Source organism: Triturus cristatus, chromosome 1_2 (genome assembly GCF_964204655.1).
Source record: "Triturus cristatus chromosome 1_2, aTriCri1.1, whole genome shotgun sequence".
NCBI lineage: Eukaryota > Metazoa > Chordata > Amphibia > Caudata > Salamandridae > Triturus > Triturus cristatus.
Genome location: NC_140580.1, coordinates 801,001,288 through 801,024,299, shown reverse-complemented (window position 1 = coordinate 801,024,299; position 23,012 = coordinate 801,001,288). Strand labels below are relative to the sequence as shown.

General features: G+C 45.8%; 1 protein-coding gene across 1 annotated transcript in view; it reads right to left on the bottom strand.

The window, feature by feature from the left end:
• LOC146868055 (uncharacterized) overlaps positions 1-13,680 on the bottom strand; it is a 99,744-nt gene extending 86,064 nt beyond the window's left edge. Inside the window, exons 1-2 of the mRNA XM_085624065.1 lie at positions 12,969-13,680; positions 11,906-12,660 (exon numbers count right to left, since the gene is read on the bottom strand). Coding sequence (XP_085480191.1) covers positions 11,906-12,660; positions 12,969-13,401 — 1,188 coding nt within the window. The 5' untranslated portion in view covers positions 13,402-13,680. The remainder of the gene's footprint in view (positions 1-11,905; positions 12,661-12,968) is intronic.
• Between the last annotated feature and the right edge of the window lie 9,332 nt (positions 13,681-23,012).

Below are 23,012 nucleotides of genomic sequence, written 5' to 3'. Positions count from 1 at the left end.
ATGCCATCCTCAGCTTCATACCCCAGTACCTTCACTTCGCCAACAATGCGCAGGAACAGCTGGAGACACCAGGTTCCCGGCCGTGTTGGGGCTAATCGACTGCACACATGTCCCACTTGTGCCCCCTGCGGATACTGCACACCACTACTGCAACAGAAAGCATCAGCATTCCATCAATGTGCAAGCAATAGTGGACCACCTGGGACTCTTCACCAATGTCGTCGCCAACTACCCAGGCAGTGTGCATTATTCCTTCATCTTCCATCATCAACCAGTGCTTCCAGGATGGCACATATGGAACGGGACTGCTCGTTGGTAAGTGCCAAATCAACACATCACACACCACAAAGCCACCAATGCCCAATGCACAACTGTGGGAATGCACACGTGACCAAACAACATACAACATGTCAAACTACACGACCACCTACCAGACACAACAACACCACTCCATGGTCATCCTGGGCTACCCCTGCACCCAATACAGACATTACATGGCACCACAGCCACACAACAGCTGAACATGTGGAAATGCGGAATGTAGCCATGTGCGAGGATGCATGTGACCCATGAATGGGAATGTACACAACGAGAAGTGAGGCGTGGATGTGCAGGACAGACATGGCTATGCAAACCACAGACATGTCCATGCAGACCACAACTGCTGGTGACTGGAGAGTAGTGAGCAGTGGCAGCAGCAATGTCACCCAGGCCATGGAACAGATAGCGGAAGTGTCGCATGATGCGTCCCCCCCGTGTGCGTGAGTGTAGTGTGTGGGCCCTGAGTATGCCAGGGGTGTGGACAAAAACACCATGGCGCAGAGCATGGTTCTCTCCGGGAAAGGCCAACGTCACTGACAGGGCGGCACCACGCAGTCCGCCACGAGGCTGATGCCGTGAGCAGCAGGGCCTGCGACCCTGGGCGCCTGCTGCACCCTAGGACGCTGATATCCAGACCAGGCCTGCCCGCCCCAGCGCCCCAAGGCCGCACTGCACTCCTGTCGACACCATCATGTGTCAAAGAGGGCCCAACATGTGCCGGTGCAAGCTCCAGGCCCCAGTTACGCGTGCTCAGCAACCTATGCAGACGCTCGCTGACCTCCCCGACCCTGGCCCACATCACTCCTTAATCATTGACATGCTCCACCGGCGCCCCCTTCGGACCAGTAGTTCACACATGTGGAACAGTGTCCTGAGTCATGAATGGCAATGACCCCAAGTCCGTGGCAGCGGCCACAGCACCAGACTCCCTTCGATCAGTGTGGCTTAATTTGATTAAGCAGGCTTGCGACACATGATGCCACTAACCCTGTGCGCCATGAGTGTCCGTCATCGGCCGGTAGAACATTGTTGGTGTCTGAGCCTGTGGCATAGGGGTTTTCATCAGCAACGGGCAGGTACGGACTTGGTGTAGGGCCTGGGTCTGTGTCATTCGTATGCACCATATTGCCGGACACAGCTGGCATGTGCCCTCTGCATAATGCCCTGGGGGTAGGCCCCCATTCTCCCCCGTGACACTCTGTGGAAGGCACAATACACATACAAGACCCTGCTATGCCCTCATGACCCTACACCAGTCTCCTACAGTTCAGCGTCCTGTGTCGGTGGGCCCATGTGGACCGCTGTGCATCTGGGGCCACTAGCCCTGTGCAACTCGAGTCATTCCCCCTTGTAGTACTGACATCACATTACTGAGTGCCTGGTGACTGTTGGAGTTGTTGCCAGCACCAGATACTCCCTGAGGGTTGGCTTACACTCACCCTACACACAGCCAGCACAGGCGACACAGTATCGGTGGGCCAGCCATCAAATCCTGCCGAAACAAGTATGACTCTTTACTCCCTGCACTGTCACAGGTGATCAAGTATATGCACTCTGCCCTTGGATGATGACACCCCTCCAAGACCCGAACACACCCGCCCAGAGGCAGTACAATGCGGCCCACATACGCACCAGGGGCATCATTGAACACACATTTGGCGTATTGAAGTCACGTTTCAGGTGCCTGGACGGCACAGGTGGAAATCTCCTGTACAGTCCAGACATCGTGTGCAAGATGATGGTTGCATGTTGTGTGTTGCACAACGTTTGTGTTCGCTCCAATGCCTCATGGATCCCAGTTCCAGAGGTACAATACGATGATGGTGATGATGGGGCAGGTGGCCCACATCCAACTGCAGCTGCGGCAGGAATGGCCCGTAAGAACTCCATCATTGACACTTACTTCTCATGAGCATGTCACATTGTGGCCGTCCATGGCAATCGTGTGATAATTGAGGATGTCCAATAGTGATGCATGTGTGATTAAAACACATTTGCCGGTAACAGGTTGTACATGTACATTGTCATGTTCCATGTCCCTGCGGTTTCAGGTGTGATTTGCCAGGTGTGCAAATTTGCGGAACCTGTAGTGTCCTGTGTTCTGTTGTGGAGGGGTTGCTGTCTGTAATGGGATGTTGTCAATGTCGAGGTGCACTTCTGGTTATGTGCATATGCTGCACGGTGGGCAAGTCACTCCTGCAGCTCTGATTTGTCTGCCACTGGTCTCTTTCATGTGGTGTGCCGGTCGGTTCTGTTCTTCCACGGTGCTTGGATGTTGTGGTGTACATGTTGTCCTCTGCAGTCGGTCAGGGTGCATCCATGGTACTCCGCTGTTGATGCTTTTTTTCTGTGGCATTTTCCATATGCTGTTCTTGTGCTTTTTCCCACATTACGTGTGTGTATTGCTGCCCTCGCGCTGGTTGTCACTGTTTTCTTCTCACGCTTTGGCCCATCGCAGGTTTTTTGGTGTTGTGGTTTGTGTTTTTATCTCCGTCGAGGTGGCCGTATCGCCATCATTGTCCGTGGTTTCAGCAAACTATCGCATGGTACCGCATTGTTATGAATTCCACGTTGACACTGGGTTATTTTCCCGCAATGGGCTGCGGTTTTGGAAGTTGCATTAGGCTACTTTTGCCGTAGTTATCACATGTTCTTGTAAATATAACCCAGTGTTTTTCTGAAATGTAATTCAAATGTTTCAAAATGGCATAAAATTACGACTGCAGGAAAATGTTTGAAGCACAAAATGTCTCTTGGTGAGACATTTTCGTGTGAAGAAACTTTGTTTGGACAAATATTTTGCGACACTTTTTAATGCAAAATTTCAAGGAATTGCTGTGAGCTTTAGTGACCTAATTTCGTCCAGGCCTATTCTTTTAAAGTAAAGTGCCACAATGATTCTGCAGTCCCTTCTGTAAAGTTATCACCCAAGCATGTCATCTTTATGTATATGAAGACCCCCGTGCACTTGAGTGAAATCATTTGATAAATACCCATATTTCATTTTATTGAAGCATGCACCAGGGCAAAGGTGGGCGGAACTTGCGTAGTCGCGTTACGCAAAGTTCCGCGAAACGGTAAAAAAATATCCGTGAGCTACGCAGAATTCCGTGAGCACGCGGAATTGCTTGTTCTGCCCATTCGCGATGCGTTTTTCCTGTTCGGGGATGCTGTTTGCGTGCTCGGGGGGAAATATCTTTACGAAATTGCCCATGCGGTCGCCAATTGGCGCGGCCATCTTGTTTCACTTGTCCCGCCCGCTCGTGATGCGTATTTCCAGTTCGCGAACACAGATGTCTGATGGTGCGTCTGAAGGACGGGTTCATGATCGCACCCTCTCGCGGGATCACGTGGCTGGTTATCAAAATCTCATGGCACACGCAAACGGATAGAAAAACTCGTCAGCGAACAAGGAAAAAGTTATGCTGCGCCACGGATCGCTTAATTTTCGGCAATGCCGCGTTCTCCGCGGAACACGGAATTGCCAAAATTCCGCAAATTTCGCAAGCGGAGCGGTATTTACCGCTCAGGCCAAGCAAAAACGGACCTTGCAGATCTGCTACTTCTGTACATCTGGCTGGTAGTTAACATTTAGGTGACGTGGGGGCTGCCTTGTTAGTTCCTGTGTTGGAGCATCTTTTTCCTCAGGCATTAGGGTTCCTCTGGTTCCCTATTAGTGTGAGGGTTACCCGAACAAACAAGTATTAACAAAGCTGATTGGTTTGGCATTGGCTTCCAGTTTTCTGATAATTATGTTTCAGTTTTGTCATGGTTTTGTCATGGTTTTTGTCATGTCATGGTTTTTGCAAAACTTTATTGTTTGGAAAAATGCCAATGGTTAAAGTGGGCTGATACGTTACCCCTTGAAGTATTTTTGAGTTAGTGAAAGAAAATGTGAGTGACACCAACCACAAACTAATGGATGAGGTCTGGCTGAAACTCCTATAAGTAACTCAGTCAGTAAGAAAGAAAGAAAGAAAGAAAGAAAGAAAGAAAAAAAGAAAATTGAGAAGGAAAGAGAAAGAAAGGAGGAAAAAGAAAGAGTGCACGAAAGAAATCAGGAAAGAAAGATGGAGACAAAGAAAAGTGAGGAAACCCTAATAGAGAACAGATTCAAATGGACACAATCTGGTTTATTGTGAAATAGAAGCAGTAAGAAAAGCAAAACACTCCAAAAGGAATTTTCAACAGCATTGGCAGGAAATACGATCCAATAACGATGGAATGTGCATCAGAAGCTTCCAGTTATCACATCAGGCTCTAAACAAAAATACCACACTAGTGTCATTACAAAAACACTGGCACTGAAGGGAACTAGCTTGTGTGCATATGTGCTCCTGGAGAAAGTGTAAAATGTAGTCACTCAAAGTAAAGTTAACCAATAGCATTGCCCCAATCTTTATGCAGTAGTGGGAGTAAGCGAAATGTGAATGACATACCAACAGGCCTGTGCATGGGGAGATGTGGTTGAAAGCTCCTATTTGAAAGTATATGGTACATATTTTAGTAAAATTAAAAGGTCTTGGCTAATACTAGACCTAAGAAGGGAGTTGCGGTTGAACCGTCATCTGTGTTTCATAGTTCGTGGAAATTGCGATAATTTGACATATTCGCGTTCCGCGGAGAGCGCGAAAATGTCAAAATTTCCGCATTCCGCAGCTTGCCGATAATTTGTTTCTTGCTCGCGCTGTAAAATAATACATTCTCGCGCGCGCGCGATCGCCTTACCTGAATCCCTGCGTTCGCCGACAAGTTTTCTTGATCCGGTCGCGTTCTCCATGAGATGTTGTATTGTTTTTAGCCATTTGCGCTGTCTCGCGACAGTTCGCGCCCGCAGTGACGTCATGCGTCGCGCGATCACGTCTTTCTTCTCGCGATCATGCACCACGAGACAACTGAAAACAAGATGGCCGTGCCCGCGAGCAACCACATAAGTAAGTTGGCGAGCCGCAACCATGCAGAAAATCTCGCGAATATGCGGGAAAAAAACTTCTGCATCTTCGCGATATTTCCGCGTGTTTGCGATAATTTTTAACATTTTCGCGATCATTTGCGAAAGTGGATTTCGCAAATTCCGCCCACCCCTATCTCATAGCTGAGCTCTCCGTTGAGTGAGTGCAAATTGATTAAGTTGTAGGATGTAGGGAGAAATATATGTGAATTTAGCAGTTTCTGGCATTGAAATGCTTGTTGCCATGGAAATGTCATTGACTTGATACTGTAAATGTATTATGAAAACATTTAAATTGGCTTTCATGACATTCATTGCATTTCTAAACATACTTATATTCAAGGTAAACTTTACCACTGCAAATGTGATGAAAAAGAAGGAAAAATATGAAATTCTCATTTATTCTAGTGCCTCAAGTGGCTGCTTGGCTGCCACCAGAGAGAGAAGCCACAAGAGAGAGAAGGAATGTGATATAATATCTTATTAGAACATTGGAATGTGGAGCACTCCATTGAATACAATAGAGTGCTCCGAGCTTCTACGGATCCCATAAAGGCCCGCAAAGCAATGTTGTTTTGAGAAAGGCCTCTCGGAGCATGAGGGGATTTAAACCCCCTCGGGCTCCAAGAGGCCTTTGTTTTATTTATAAGAACATTCTGCCCTCTAGTGGCAGAATGTTCTAATAGCCTTATAGCCCTTCGTAGCTGGGCTATACCGGCTATTAAACTCCCTCTCCCTTGTTAAAGGCCCTCGCCTTTGGCTTGGGCCTTTAACGCTGGAGCGGGCCTTTAATAGCGTGTATAGCCCGCTATGGTGGGATATAAGGCTATAATAGATATGGAGCATTCTTGCTCTCCTCATTTGATGCAGCACAGCTAGTTGTCTTGCAGAGTTCTGCTGCGTCCAATGTTAGTAAATTGGCCCCCATTTCTTTCATGTTTTTCAGATGGCCACAAGTTAGCATAGATCACATAGGCATTGCTGGTTAATTCTTTAACTGATAGACCGTCTGAGGTGTTTTAGACCTCTTCTATTTCTATTAATCCTGGTTTTTAGATGATGATGTAGGGCATCATAATGTAGGTGGTTTCTGGGTTGGAATTAAGAGTGTTCGGAAAATCAGTTGGACCTGACTTGGTGGTGGATGAGGTCTCTGTAGCCATTTCGCCTAGTAATTTCCTGTGACCACCAATTTGGATGGACTTCTTTCATTTATCACTGAGGGCTAACTTTTACGCCGTTCCGTAGATCTGAACCTTTGTCAGGCAAGAAATGCACTCAAAATATTGCACGGCAAACACGTGGGTTTGCTAAAGTACACCAGTGCACGTAACTGAGGTGTCATACTAGGGATGTAATGTTGTCACATTGTTGATAGAGCCCTTTCCCAGCCTGGATGCTCATGTGTCGCCATGCCAAAGCCGCTAACAGCTCAAGTGCACCTCTTTTGTATTACTATGTGAAGGCATGCACCCATTATTCATGTCCTAGTGCATTAAGGGGTGTTTATTGACACAAACTTCTCAAAATTATATCTATTTTCATACTGATGAAATAATCGAAAATGTGGATGTCTTATTTTTTTTAAATAAATTGCTTAATGCTTTGTTGCATTTCTCAAGCTGACATATTTAGATCTCAGAAATCTAAAATAAGACATGCTATCATGATATTACTGTGGGATGTCCTGTGAGTTGTACTCTATAAAGGAAATTAAATCTTATTAGCTTTCTGTACATTTGGCACTGTTGATAAGGCACTCTAGATTTGAATGCATATATAAACCCCAGGCACATAGGGAAATTAAGCAAATTATGCATCTATTCTTTCCTATGGGCCTTCAGACCCTTAGGTGAGAATGGTCTTGCATTACCTAAATTGTGATTACCTAATTGGTAATCACATATTAGTTAATGCAAAAGAAAGGTGTCCCAGGGATCAAAGGCCCCCCTGAGGTGCCCCCAACAAAAAAAGATGCACATGTAAGGCACACACATGCCCTAGGGGCATGTGTGCACCACATGGCACATTGAAAAATGCAGTTTGGTGCATTTTTCAAAGTATGCGCATGGTTACCGACAACTTGAAGTTGATGGCAATTAGCGATTCCTAAATGCCCAGTTCGTATTTAGGAAAGGCTTCTTGCATGTGCATTAGGGAATCGCAAATTGCGATTCTTTATTGGCATTCACAATTTAGGAAATCGCAAAAAATTGTGATTAGCTAAATTGAGAACGCAAAATAGCTTGATTCATGTGCCCCATAAGTCCTTTCCCTGACAGAAACAGCAACTGCAGGCCAACCCCACACAGCACACAGCAAAGGGGCAGTGCTCCTTTTCACAACTCTCCAGTTCTTCTCCTTGGCAAAGGTTCCTCTTGAGTTCACAAGTGATCTAAATGTCTGGGGTTTAGGGTCCACTACTTATACCCCATTTTGTCTTTGTTCTTCTTTATGCAAGGGTCTCTGAGCCCAGTCCAAACCTGATCTGTCCTCACTTGTGCAGAATGACCACAGGTGGTGGAGACAGCATTGTGCAAGGGAGACAGGCCCATTGAGGTGCAAGGAAAACTCCTCGCACTACTCTAAATGCAGCCAAGGTCAATGCAACTCAGCTTTGAGTCATCCAGGCAAACCTCAACTCCCCAGTGGCTGTCTACAGTGAATGCACATCCCCAGACCCTGTCACTCTATAACCATATAACCAGACAGTCAATACATAAGAGTCATACAGGCAGAGTCACACAGAACGGTTAAACAAGAAAATGCCTACTTAATAAAAGTGGCATTTTCCAACACACATTTTAAAAACCATCTTTACTAAAACATGTGTCACTAAAATTCTGAGTTCAGAGATCCACAACTTTATTCCTCCATTGTGTCCCAATGGGGAGTTATATTTGTAAGATGTTACAAAGTATCTCCTATTCTATCCTATGAGACAGATAGCCTTCCAATAGTGAAAAACAAAATTGGCAGTATTTCACTAAGGACATGTCACACACACCAGTACATGTCCTACCTTTTACATACACTGCGCCCTGCCTATGAGAGTAACTTGGGCCTACCTGAGGTGTGTCTTACAGGTAAGAGAAGGGAAGGTTAGGGTGTGGCAAGTGGTCCACTTGCCAGGTCAACATGGCAGTTTAAAACTGCACAAAGACACTGTAATGGTAGGTCTGAGATACTTTTTATGGGCTACTCATGTGGTTGGCACAATCAGTGCTGCAGGCCCACTAGTAGCATTTCATTTATAGGCCCTGGCACACTCAGTGCACTGGACTAGGGACTTACCAGGAAATCCAATCTGCCAATCAGGGAGAACTAATTGTAATAACAATTTACACAGGGAGCACTTGCACTTTGAGACTGATCAGCAGTGGCAAAGTGCCCAAGCACCTAAGCCAGCAAACACGAAATCCAGCACAGCATCAAAAATACAGGACGTATAGGCAAAAAGTCAGGGGATACCATGCCAAAAGTACTAAGTCTAACAGACATGGTCAAGATAGAATTGCATATCACTTTGCTTTGTCGTTAAATGAACGAAAAAGCCAATCCTGATGACATTGTATGCACGTCAGATATTAAAATAGTTTCATATTGATTATTCCATTTCAGTCAATCACTTTTGAAAAATAATGTGTTCATCGAAGCCTCATCATGCTCAAAAGTAACTTCCAAATACCAGGTAATTCTTATAAAGGCAGTATGCTACAATAATGTTTAGATATAGCTTCACATATATCTCTATAGCCTCTGACCACAGTGCAATAGTACAGTCTACCAGGTGCACCCCTCATCCTAGATATCAGACTCAGTTCACCACTAACGTGCAGATCGGCCCAGTCTCCTTTGCCATCAACAGTGCTGACATGTCCATGGCTGCTCTGAGTGCTGATAGCAAAGTGAGGGCATGAGGGATAGGAATGTGAGAGAAGGCACACAAGATTAACCTTTGATTAGTAGTCACAAAGCTAGTCTCATCTGTTAGAGGTTCTAACAGATTTTTTACTGTCTCGCATGAGTGATGGATTTCTATACTAAATAGGACAAACGACTACTGATGCTTTCAGCTCTTACATCAACATGAAATAAACAGTTTTATTCAATTTGCATGGATTTCACTTGAATGGTAATATTCTACAGGAAATGAGGCCTACACAAGATTTACTATAGTAACTGATGCACGGCATATAGTACTTTATCTTGTTATTTTCATAATAATTTTAATGAAGCTGGTCTTGTCTAGATGGAAGAGGAAAACAGGTGAAGAGAAAAGCCCAAGCAGAGATTTCCTCTGGCAGAGCTTGTGGATTTTTGCCTCCTCTGCTTTCTGCTGAGAACACAGAGTTTAGGCAAAACTCCAACTCCGCAGCCGAGCAGAGTTCAGCCCCAGGCCCCACAGTAAAAACTCCCCGCCTCCCACACCCCAATAAATATAAGAAAAAAAAGAACATAAAAAGAATGCACTTACCTCTATCGTGGCCTCTCGTGGCGTGTCCGGGCTGCTCTCCTCCTGCTCGCTGTGGGTTCTCCTGCAGAAACCCCTACGTCTGACATACATGGTGGTAGGACTGCGCATGCATGCACAGTTCTACAAGACGTACGTCTGACGTAGGGTTTTCAGTTTTCAGAGGAGACCACGGTGAGGAGGAGGAGGGCAACCCGGAGATGCCGCGATAGAGGTAAGTGTGTTTTTTTCATCAATTAAAAAAAAACATTATTGGGGGATGGAGGCACGGACCAGAGAAGAGTTTTTGCCCAACTCCATGGAAATCCCCATAGTGCAACTACGCCAGCTCCTCCAAAGCATGATGTCCTCTCAACAACAAGAACCTGGGGGCATATGTATGAAAGCAAAAATTAGTCGCAAACGCTGCGAATCGCAAAAAACAGCGTTTGCGACTGATTTTTCGCTATTTCATATGTATGACACATTTCCAAACTGAAAAATAAGAAATCGCTAAATTAGCGATTTCTTAGGCTGCGAAACAAGAAAACTGCGAATTTCCTAGCGAATACCTATTTTGCGAATCCTTAGCGTTGCGAATATCGCTAACAAGAAATCGCTAGCTAAGAAATCGCAAACACATGTATGAAAAAATCGCAAATTGCGATTTTACGAAATTCGCAAATTAAGAAATCGCTATTAACACCAATTGCTTGCAGGTGGTAAACTGGTGCAAGGTACAAAAACCAGCCCACAATGCAACAAACACACCCACAATGGCTGCAATGTACGTGATAGCCAGGAGGCTGCGTATTCGGGCCCTTGCACACAGGAGAATGAGACAGGAACGTATCTTCAGGCTGCGCATCACCCTGTTACAGAACACTGAAGAGGAGATCTATGACAAGTACAGACTGCACCCACAGACCATAATGGACCTGATTGAGGAGCTGAAACCCCACTTGGAGCACCCTACTCGCAGGACACAAACAATTCCCACACATGTGCAGGTCCTGTGCTCCCTGCACCTCCTCGCGTCAGGGAGTTTTCAACGGGTCATAGCGGAGGTTGGTGGTGTGTCACAGAGTGCACTTTCGCGCTTCTTCCATGCCTTCCTAGATGCAATGCTACTGAGGCTCCCACATCACATTTACTTCCCCACCACCCAACAGGCATTACAACAAACGATACTGGACTTCTACCAGATTGCACGTTTCCCCCACGTCATCGGCTGCATTGACGGGACCCATGTGGCCATCACACCCCCAGCAGAAACTGAATATGTCTACAGGAATCGGAAATGCTACCATTCCCTCAACATACAGATTGTGTGCAACGCTAAGTATCACATCACCGACATCGTAGCCAAATACCCCGGCAGTACACATGACTCCTTCATCTTCCGACACAGTGGAATACACAGACGTCTGAGTGCTGGAGAGTTTGGGGAGGGGTACCTGCTCGGTAAATACATTGCACACATCAATACATCCACTACATCACTTGAGGGGGGGGACATTGACTCACCTATTGTGTTTTATTCCATGCAGGTGACAGTGCCTATGCAGTGCGCGACTTCATCCTGACCCCATACCTGGATCCTGCAAATGCAAGTGAGAGGAGCTACAACAGGGCACACAGATCTACACGCTGTGTCATTGAGCGAACCTTCGGAATCCTGAAGAGCCGCTTCCGGTGCCTGCATAAGAGTGGAGGCGCACTGCAATACAGCCCTGAGACCTGCTGTAAAATCGTGGCAAGCTGTGCAATGCTACACAACATGGCAATGAGGAAAGGCACCACAATTGATGTGAGCGATACAGACACATCGGATGACGAGCGCCCTGCTCCCCCTGCCAGACCAGCACCAGGAGTTGGGGCAGCTGCTGGACGCCAGAGACGGACTGAGATCACACAAAACTACTTTTAGGTGAGTGTTGAGGAAATGAGACTACAAAGCCTGATGATGTGTCAAGTGTTTAATCACACTTAACATGTAAGAAATTGTAATTGTCCCCAGCACATGTTGTACACACAGTGCAGAGAAGGCACATGAAATAGGGCAAACAGCCTTTTGCGGGTTAATGCACCCGTGTTGCAGTCAGTGTCCCCGCAGATGATCACCTCCGTCGGTGCCGTCCAGGGTGGTTGACCCCCATGGTGCGCCCTTGGCCTGCTACCTGTCTGCCACTGCGGCGTCTTTCACCTGGCAAGGTTGGAGTGATGCTGCTGCGACTCGATGTGTCCTCACTCTCAGCAGAGGCCATTAGTGCGCTGCCACCTGCATTGGCTGTCTGCAGCTGTTCCACAGCAGTGGTCACCTGCGCAAGCCCTCGCGCTATGTCCTGGCAGCAATGTGCCATGTCCACCTGCATGGTTACGCTTCTGCGTGTGAGTGCGCTGGTGGTGGTGCAGAGGCGGTTGACTGCCTTGGTGTAATTGTGTAGCCGTGCATTGGCACGTCGTCCAGCCCTGTCATTGGCAGCTTGGGTGTCCCTCAAAGTGGCACAGAGCTCTCTTATTGCCGCTACCATGCTGCGATTGTCCTGATGTAGGCGGCCTAGCTGGCGACTCATTGACCGCATTGCCTTGCTTTGCAGGCGCTGTTCCTGCAACATGCACTGTTCCAAGCCGGAGAACACGGTGCCTTCTCCTTCTGTTGCAGTGCTGCTCCTGGGCCTTGACCTGGAAATGGCCTGTTCCCTTTGCCTTGGTGTTGGTGCGTCATGACGGGGCATGTCTGTCACACCCTGACTCCCCTCTCTCCTGTCGGTGTCATCGCCTGTTGCTGGGACTTCATCCTCAAATGGAGGCAGTGGGGGCACATGTGCGCGCTTCCTGCGCTGAATTGGCTGCTGCTCTGTCTCATCGCTGGAGTCCGCAGGGTCTGCAGGCTCCTCTCCCTCAGCGCTGTCTTCTTGTGGCATGGCGTGTGCTGTGGATGTAAAGGGGACTATATGAGTTTGTGTTACTGTCTGCATGTGGCACTCAATACAGTTACAAATCTTTGACGGCTAATCTCTGACACATTTCTATTCAATGATCCCCAAAACACATATGTTGCATTTACTTGTGATGGTGTCATGGACACACAGTCAGACACAGTACTACGAGTACCATGATGCATTGCTGGGTGTGCTGTAAGACCTGGGCTGGATTGGCATGTTGGGAGTTAACTATGCGCATTTGGGGGAGTGTGCAAGGGATGGGGAGGAGTGCAGGGTGATTTGGCATGCATCTTACCTTGTCTGCTGGATGAGGGGTCGGAGCTGTCGATTGCAGCCACACCACCAACGCTCTCAGGCAGGAGGGTTGACTCCACAAGCTCCTCATGGGGGGTTGGCTGCTCTGCAGTGGATGGTCCTCCTCCAGTCTGACTGGCATCCTTGAGTCTGGCTGCCACCCTCTCCTTGGACCTCTGGCGCATATCATACCACCGCTTGCGCAGCTCCTCGATGGTGCGTGTGGTGACTCCAACAGCATTCACCTTGCTCTGTATTTCCAGCCAGATTTTCCTCTTCCTGGCCTCTGGGACTTTGAGTGCCTTCTTCCCAAACAGGAGCTCATGGCTGCAGACCATCTCCTCAATGAGGACCTCCTGCTCCTTTTCTGAAAACTTGTGTTTTCTCTTTCTTTTTTCTGCATCTTTGCCCTGCTGGTTTTGTTTGGGATCCATTGCTGGTTGCTGTCTCCAGGAAAGCCTCCTCACACTCCACAAGCAGCCTCTGGGTGTGGCTCAGGTGAGCAGGTGCAGGCAATCACTACAGTTTCCTGTTTGTGATGTCATCAGCCTGCACCAGGCTTGCAGATTCCCGTTTTTGCGATTTCTTATTTTGCGAATTTCGCTATTAAGAAATCGCAATACGGGATTCTGCGAATTATTTGCGATTTTTAAGGAATCGCAAATGATTAGCGATTTATTTTATACATCCCGTTTAGCGAATCTGATTTTGCGAATCGCAAATTCTCGCAATTTGAGATTCGCTAAAGGGGAGTTTGATACATATGCCCCCAGATCAAGTTACTGTGGGATTTGAGTATCCACGTTTGAGGATCCTAGGATTCGAGGATTTATTTGACAATTTAAGAATTGCAGGGTCTGAGGATCTAATACATGATTTGAGGATCTATAAAAGTCACAGCCAGAGCATACCCAGGTGCTTGGATTTCCTTCCAATTATTGACAGGAAGCCTCTGCTTTGGCTCTTCTCTTCACCTGTGTTCCTGTCTTTCTATTTGAGACAATTTTTAAGACGGAAGTTGAATTTGTCCTCTGAGAAATCTTTGCTTGTGACACATTTAGTAACTTCTTCTTCAGAGTCACTGCAGAATTTTCTTACATCCTTGGAACTTATCAACCTCTACAATGGCTGTCTTCAGAAACCTCAGGTTACTGATTAGCTAGAAGAGAATAGATTTTTCTATTTGGATTGTGAAACTACTATTGAATTCTAGGGCTGGACCTTGTGCTTACATACTGGCACTTTTGCCTCAACTTTTAAGTAGTAATTTAACAACTGTCTTTTGGGTATTCACAGAGATATTTACAAATCCTGAGTAAACCTTTCTCTCAGTTCAGTGACTCATTCTGTGGACAACTGTGAATGGGACAGTGAAGCAGGACTACTTTCACAGTGATTCCCTTGGTTCTAGCAAGTTTAAAGTACTGTGTTATACGTACATTCAATATTTAATTTAATGCATTTGTTACTGAATCTCGGCTATTATTTCAGTTTCTGCAGAATGTAACCATTCAACTGAAAGCCATGTTAAAGAAAACAGCATGCAACTGAAATTGATGAAAGGACAGAGAGTAGCAATAGTCTTGTACTCTGGTAAAAAAGAGCAGGCCCCTATGAGAAACAATAGAACACCTGAATGAAACTCCATTTGATGAGACAAGCTGGTTGGCTATAACCTGACAACATTTCTTGTGTGCCTTCTTTTACATCCCTTTCCCCTTTTTCCCCCTTCACCATCAGTATTAAGCACACTACTCTTGCATAAGATTAGGACTGTTAATGGAAAAGCAGTCTGGTGGGTTCCATATTGTTCCTGCAGCAATATTAACATCTTCAGCTTAGTGGTAAGTTGACTCTGTCAGGGTGGATAGGTATCTCTAGATGTGGTAAAGATTTGAAACTTCTAGAGCTCTCAAACTCCATCATGAGCTCCTGCAGAGAAGAGAACTTTTGAGAGGCAGAGGAGACATATAAGATGAGGAACATAATGACCACATGGATGGACAACTGCCTGCAGTGGAGGAACACTGTGGACGTATTCTTCTTGGGGCATATTTACTAACACTTTATGCAACACAGGGCAGCAAGCAAAGTTGCTATGCTGAAATCACCCCTTGTGTAGATTTGTAAATTTGAGGTATTGCACTGCCTTGTGTCACCCTGCTTTGCCTTAATAAAACTGGTACTTCTTCTTTTGTGGGACTTGCTAAGTACCCTAATGGAATAAAACCATCTCTTTCTACTTATATCAATAACACAAATGTCGGAACCAAAAATATTGCTACTTTTAATAATCTAAAACACTATATTAACTATATTATACTTTACACTCTGAAAACATTGTGAGAAAGTCATCCATTTTGCCTGTACACCCCCATTTTCGATTGATACTGGTGGTAACTGACTTTGACTGTTCCCTGGGCTCTGGTAACCAGGACTAGTGCTTTGATGAAAAAGGTATATGGTAATTAGGTATAATTCCAATTGGAAATGTCAGACCCTGTAAATTCTTAGTATATAATAGGGCATGGGGGATTAGAGGCCTAGTAGATGTTGTGCATTGGAGGGTGCACGTCTGTGTGCCTACTGTCCTTTTTAAAGGCAGCTTTGCAGACTGTCTTTAAAAGTAAATTACATTCAAATTCGATTTTGGTAGTACAGGTACTTCAAAAGTGGTATTCTACCTTATTTTTGCATATTAGTCACCTCTGACTCCTAGGTACGCCGGGGTGGGGTGCCTTGTAACTATAAGCAGGAACCTTATAAAATATGTTTTATAAGCTCTGGGAAAATCTGCCACTTTAGTTTCCCCCCCAATGTATATTATTAGTTCCATGGTCTAACATTGGAATGTGTTATTAAATTATACCTATTGCAAGGATGGAGCCAAAAAAGTTGTTCAAAGACTTAATAGGTTGGCAATGATAATCAAACAACTTGCCTACACTGAATTTATCATAATGTATACAGAAACAAAATCATAGGACTTTTCTTTTCTGTGACCCAAAATCCAGCCTTCAAGTATTCTCTCCTGATTGATCAGCCTTAACAGGCTTAGCTAGGCTGCTTTGATGAAGTGATAAGGGACCACACAGAGCAGAGGTTATCTTATGAAGAGAGCTCTATATCTTTAGAGGATGGGTCCGAAATGGGGCTGCATAAATGAGACTGGGCTTCAAAGAGAGAGCAAGGCAGATGGCAACCCCGGGAATTACATTTGAAGGAGGTGAAGGGTGAATGTTAATGGAAATGAGCTTCCCCAGTGGGTTAGTTTAGGCAAATCTTCGACCAAAGAACAGAAAAGTTCCAACTTGAATTTTAAAGTGCAGTACTTTGTGGTACAAGAATATGCCACACTTTGGAGGAAGCTGTCATGCTCTTAGGAGGCACCCCACACGTCATTAGATGGGGTGTACCACTGCTTGTTGCCCCAGATCATTGAATAAATATGTGAAAGTTGCAGAGAAACCAAGTCTTGTCTTGAGTTCGAGTTTTGACTTTGAATTTGCTGCCTGAAAGTACAAAAAGAAAGACTGCCCTGTTTGAACCCTAGACTGCACCACACAGGATTGCTCCCTGAGGGATTGCTCATGTTGCACACATTTGTAACTACAGCCCTGAGTACTTTGCCTTGCTTCAAAAATAATTAAGGAGTGGACTCCCTGAAAGCAACAGGTTAAAAGAGCTTGCCTGCGTCCTTGTCCCTGGTTTGCGCTATGGCCCTCATTACGATTTCGGTCAGAACTTCACTGACAGGCCATCAGTGGCGGTCAGACTGACAGACAGCCCTGCGGTCCGACTGCCGGATTTCAATACCGTTGGTCAGAGCACAAGCAGTCGGAGAGAAGACCGCCGCCCCTGCCGGAATCATAGACCCTGATGTGGGGCGGTCGGAATCGCAATCCCTGAATGGTGGCGGTGCTGAGGCAGGCATCGCCATCAGGATTACAATGTTGATTTCCCACAGCCTTTTCATGGCAGTCTGACCGCCATAAAAAATTCTGTCGGGAAGGGACTTTGGGGCCCCAAACAGGGCCCTCGTACCTCATGGGCCACTGCAAATTGGCCCTGGGGGCGCTGTAGTGCCACCACTCACATCCATCCACATACATGGAGATGCACAAAGTGCTCTTTTACAAAGAGGATTGTGCTGAGGCCCTGTTGATGGGCCCATCTGAATTTGGTGATCCGAACGCTGACTGCTCACCTGGTGGTCTCCTGACTGGTGTGATAGCAGTCCTTCGTAATGAGGGCCTGTATGTTTTTAAGCACTATAAAGTTGTTAATCTTTGCAAATTCATATCTGCGGTTTCCTACATTGGATGTTTGTTGTTTTGGTGTAATTTTAAAGATGAAAGTATTTCCTATTTCTATATATTGGTGTGGCATTTGTATTGTGTGTTGTATCTTAATTATTTAAAGTATTGGTGTGTTTAAATGCTTTACATGCATGTCCCCTGAGTCAAGCCTGCCTGCTCGCAGCCAGCTACCGAGGGTAGAGTCAGGGGCTAATGTTTTGAGGCCTTGTCTGGACATGATCACTGCGTGGGTGGCCTTATTGCTAGTGGCAGTTGCATACTTACCCCTACCAATAACACATTCTCCAACATACATTAATAAATAATCTAACATTATGTTCATTTTGTAACACTAAAATAAACGGTAAAAACATAAAAAATAAATATGTACACTTCAACACATCAAATAATAAAGAAACTGAAAATACTATGACTAATGTAATATAAAAATGAAACAATAAATTTAAATATAAACATGAATCATACACCCCAAATAACACTCAAAAACCTAAATATGTATTTAACATTAAAACAGAAACACTAATTATTGTCCACCGGAAAAGGCAATAAATGTTAAAAAATTCACACTAAATAAACAGCATTTTGGCCCTTTCTGATTTGGCGTAGGGCAGTGTAGAAAAACACTTGGGCGTTGAGTGCCGCAATGCCCATGATACGTCTCCCCGACTCACTTTGAGATAACGCAGCAACTTACGCTGCATTGCCTTACACCATGTCTATGAGGCCATGAACAGCCACGCAGGGTGGCTTTTTGTGGCCTTGTAGATATGACTCTGACCTCCGCGTCAGTGACGTTCTGGCGGCACACAAGGCTTGTAAATAAGCACCTACGTTATAAGTATAAATATAACATAACACTATCTAAAATAACTCGAAACTACTACCAAACTCTAAAAAGGCCTAACAAAGAACACCACTAAGCATAATAACACAAACTACTATTAAAATCCCTCAAACTAAAAGACAACAATATAACTACCATTAACTAGTTCTACCTACATCCCTTCACCCCCAAATACCTACAAAAATACTTTTAAAAGTCTTACATTATCTGAAGATCAGCAGCAGGTAACCATGGCTCACTTCCAGCAAATCAGACTAAAAATGGCAGGAATAGACTACAAAAGTACACCTAGCAGTAATAAAAAAAAGAATACAATGGCTGATAAATGAAATGTTAAAAAATATTCTAAAGCACATATCAAAAATGTAAATCAAAGTTTAATGAAAATAAAAAAAGATATGTAAAGTATACAATAATTAATATTATAAAAAGAACAAATATAATACATTTTTAATTATAATAGAGACTTAAAAAAGTAGATAAACCCTGTTTGAGATAATGTATGTTGAAAAAATATATGTGGTTGAAAAACATAATTCTATCATACTTGTCAAAATGTTGTAGAAATTAGAAATGTCTATATTTTTAAATAATATATATATATATATATATATATAAAAAAAAATATGTATATATATATATATATAGATAGATATAAAACTGTGTCATGCACTTTTCTTTATTAAAATGTCAATAATCATAATGTATGTCAAAGATGCAATACTTACTTTCAATCTAATACCTACACTTTAAAATACCCTAAGCAATAACATTCATTACACCCACTTCTAATGAAACAGATTTAGTCATTGTGTTCTTCTCTAAAAGGTCAAAGCTGCTTCTTCCACTCCAATCTCAGTAATTTAGGCATAGGTGTTTGTTAGACATTAAAGGGGTGACATTGATATTCCAACTTCAATATAAAGCATATAGAGGAAGGGCTTTAATACTAAAAGGGTCACACATATTTCCCACTCCAATCTAACCCAATTAGGAGAAGGAATTGGACACTAAAGAGGTGACATTTTCTAATCCAGCTCCAATATAAACCACATAGAGAAAGGTGTTGGACCTTAAAGGGGGACATTTAGGGGCCCATTTATCAAAAACTCATGCAGCGTAGCAAGCCATCTTGCTGTGCTGTGTGCTAAGGAAGCGTTACAACAGACAAATGATGGACGGAATGCTGACAATGCAAACATTCTCCCCCAGTCAAGAGATCTGGGTTAAATCCATCGTTCTTTTGCCCACTACACCACCCCAGTTTAGACATGGCCATATGCAAATCAGTCTTGACCCTGTGCCTCATGGGAATAGTCCAGCCCGAACTGCCAAGCCATGTCTTCCCTGGACCGGAATCAAGCATCCTAGGACCGGTTTCTGGCTATCAGCCGTCATCAGCCAGGATAGCTTGACTGCAGTGGCGTAGTGAGCACGGGTCCCACGTCTGGGAATACCCATCCCACTTAGGGCGAAAAGCGTTACAACAAACAAATGATGGACGGAATGCTGACAATGCAAACATTCTCCCCCAGTCAAGAGATCTGGGTTAAATCCATCGTTCTTTTGCCCACTACACCACCCCAGTTTAGACATGGCCATATGCAAATCAGTCTTGACCCTGTGCCTCATGGGAACAGTCCAGCCCGAACTGCCAAGCCATGTCTTCCCTGGACCGGAATCAAGCATCCTAGGACCGGTTTCTGGCTATCAGCCGTCATCAGCCAGGATAGCTTGACTCCAGTGGCGTAGTGAGCACGGGTCCCACGTCTGGGAATACCCATCCCACTTAGGGCCAAAAGCGTTACAACAAACAAATGATGGACGGAATGCTGACAATGCAAACATTCTCCCCCAGTCAAGAGATCTGGGTTAAATCCATCGTTCTTTTGCCCACTACACCACCCCAGTTTAGACATGGCCATATGCAAATCAGTCTTGACCCTGTGCCTCATGGGAACAGTCCAGCCCGAACAGCCAAGCCATGTCTTCCCTGGACCGGAATCAAGCATCCTAGGACCTGTTTCTGGCTATCAGCCGTCATCAGCCAGGATAGCTTGACTCCAGTGGCGTAGTGAGCACGGGTCCCACGTCTGGGAATACCCATCCCACTTAGGGCGAAAAGCGTTACAACAAACAAATGATGGACGGAATGCTGACAATGCAAACATTCTCCCCCAGTCAAGAGATCTGGGTTAAATCCATCGTTCTTTTGCCCACTACACCACCCCAGTTTAGACATGGCCATATGCAAATCAGTCTTGACCCTGTGCCTCATGGGAACAGTCCAGCCCGAACTGCCAAGCCATGTCTTCCCTGGACCGGAATCAAGCATCCTAGGACCGGTTTCTGGCTATCAGCCGTCATCAGCCAGGATAGCTTGACTCCAGTGGCGTAGTGAGCACGTGTCCCACGTCTGGGAATACCCATCCCACTTAGGGCGAAAGGCGTTACAACAAACAAATGATGGACGGAATGCTGACAATGCAAACATTTTCCCCCAGTCAAGAGATCTGGGTTAAATCCATTGTTCTTTTGCCCACTACACCACCCCAGTTTAGACATGCCATATGCAAATCAGTCTTGACCCTGTGCCTCATGGGAACAGTCCAGCCCGAACTGCCAAGCCATGTCTTCCGTGGACCGGAATCAAGCATCCTAGGACCAGTTTCTGGCTATCAGCCGTCATCAGCCAGGATAGCTTGACTCCAGTGGCGTAGTGAGCACGGGTCCCACGTCTGGGAATACCCATCCCACTTAGGGCGAAAAGCGTTACAACAAACAAATGATGGACGGAATGCTGACAATGCAAACATTCTCCCCCAGTCAAGAGATCTGGGTTAAATCCATCGTTCTTTTGCCCACTACACCACCCCAGTTTAGACATGGCCATATGCAAATCAGTCTTGACCCTGTGCCTCATGGGAACAGTCCAGCCCGAACTGCCAAGCCATGTCTTACCTGGACCGGAATCAAGCATCCTAGGACCGGTTTCTGGCTATCAGCCGTCATCAGCCAGGATAGCTTGACTCCAGTGGCGTGACAGCAGTGACTGGGGGAGAATGTATGCATTGTCAGCATTCCGTCCATCATTTGTTTGTTGTGTGCTAAGGAAGGGCAGGAATGCCCTATATTTAACACTATACAGCGCATTCCTGTCTTTTCCCTGTGCTTTGTGCACAGTGTGCTGCCTGGTGCCAACGCAGGCACCCTTGCATCATGGTGCAGGATTTCTTTTGGGCTGAAAGGGATGCCTTCCTGTACAGAAACTGTCTCCTGAGCCATTCTCCTCTTTCTATGAGTGCTGCAAATGCAGCACACACAAAAAGAAGACAAATCGAGGAGAAGTAACCCACGCTCCTCCCATAGAACAACTCCCTGGGGCAGAGTAACGCAATGCAGTGATTTGCGCTGCGTTACTCTAGATTTATCAAGCCACTCAGGATCTGGCAATGCAGCCTTGCGAGGCTTGATATATTTTACTTAAGAGTTGCGTCAGTCTTGCTCCTCGTTTCATGGTACCAGAGCAACGCAACTCCTTAATAAATTTGTCCCTCACTATTTCCACTCCAATCTAAGCCATGTAGAGGAAGATATTGGTCACTAAAGTTGTTACATTTACTATTCCCACCTAAATCTAAGCTATTTAGGTGAAGATGATGGACATTAAAGGAGTGACATTTATTATTCCTACTTTACTCTAAACTATTTATGGAAAGATGCTTGGACATTAAAGGGGTGACATTTATTTTTCCCACCTCCACCTAAGTCATTTAAGGAAGGTGTTTGACACTCAAGAGGCAACATTTAGGTGCCGATTCCGATCCTGTAAAACCCGGGTACAAATGGTCGTAAGGAGCGTTTTCTCCGTCCGACTCGTACCCGGGAAAAACACCTTACAAACTCGCAAGTACGATTCGCACAGAAATACCATTTCCATTACCATTTCCGTACGAGTCGTACAAAAGACCGACCGGCAAAAAAATACATACAAATCTGAATCTGGACGGCGCATTCACGACGTCTGAACGGAGTCAGGCAGCGTTTTACGGACCAGCAAGTACGATTCATGCCTACGTCACTCGGCATGTAGCATTTTTTACGGCAGCCAAAAACTCCCGGGAAATTGAGGACGAAGCGAAGAAGGAGCACCGGTACGCGACGGACAGCGATGGACCCCAACCTACGCATCATCCCGGCCCTCATAGCCTACGACCTCGTGTTCAGAAACCGCCGCAGATGCTGCAGAAGGTCAGAACAACACCCAGGGTCAAAGGGGGGTGGGGGGGCTGGGGCAGGAAACATTACCCCCACCCAATTACAAATATACATATGTCCTGCACAGAAATGACCTCCAGGCTCTGGTCACTGAGCGTGGGTACGGGCCGTACCACGCATACCCCTACGTCACCGCCACAATGGTGGTACGGGCCGTACCACCATTGTGGCGGTGACGTAGGGGCACGCCCCCCAGAGCGTGGGTACGGGCCGTACCACCCGTACCCCTACAGCCCCATTACATGATGGATACAAGGCATACACACGCCACGGATGTAGGTGTACGGCTTGGTGCAGCACATCAGCTGTAAATTGGGGGTGGTGTATGCCCAGGACAGCAGTGTACCACAGCAAGGGCGAAAGTGGGTGGGTGGGTGGGTGCAGAGGAATACCAGCAGTGGACAGGGACATGGGTGTGGGTGCAGAGGACTCCCAGCAGTGGACAGAGACATGGGGGTGGGTGCAGAGGACTCCCAGCAGTGGACAGAGACATGGGGGTGGGTGCAGAGGAATCCCAGCAGTGGACAGAGACATGGGGGTGGGTGCAGAGGAATCCCAGCAGTGTACAGAGACAAGGGGTGGGTGCAGAGGACTCCCAGCAGTG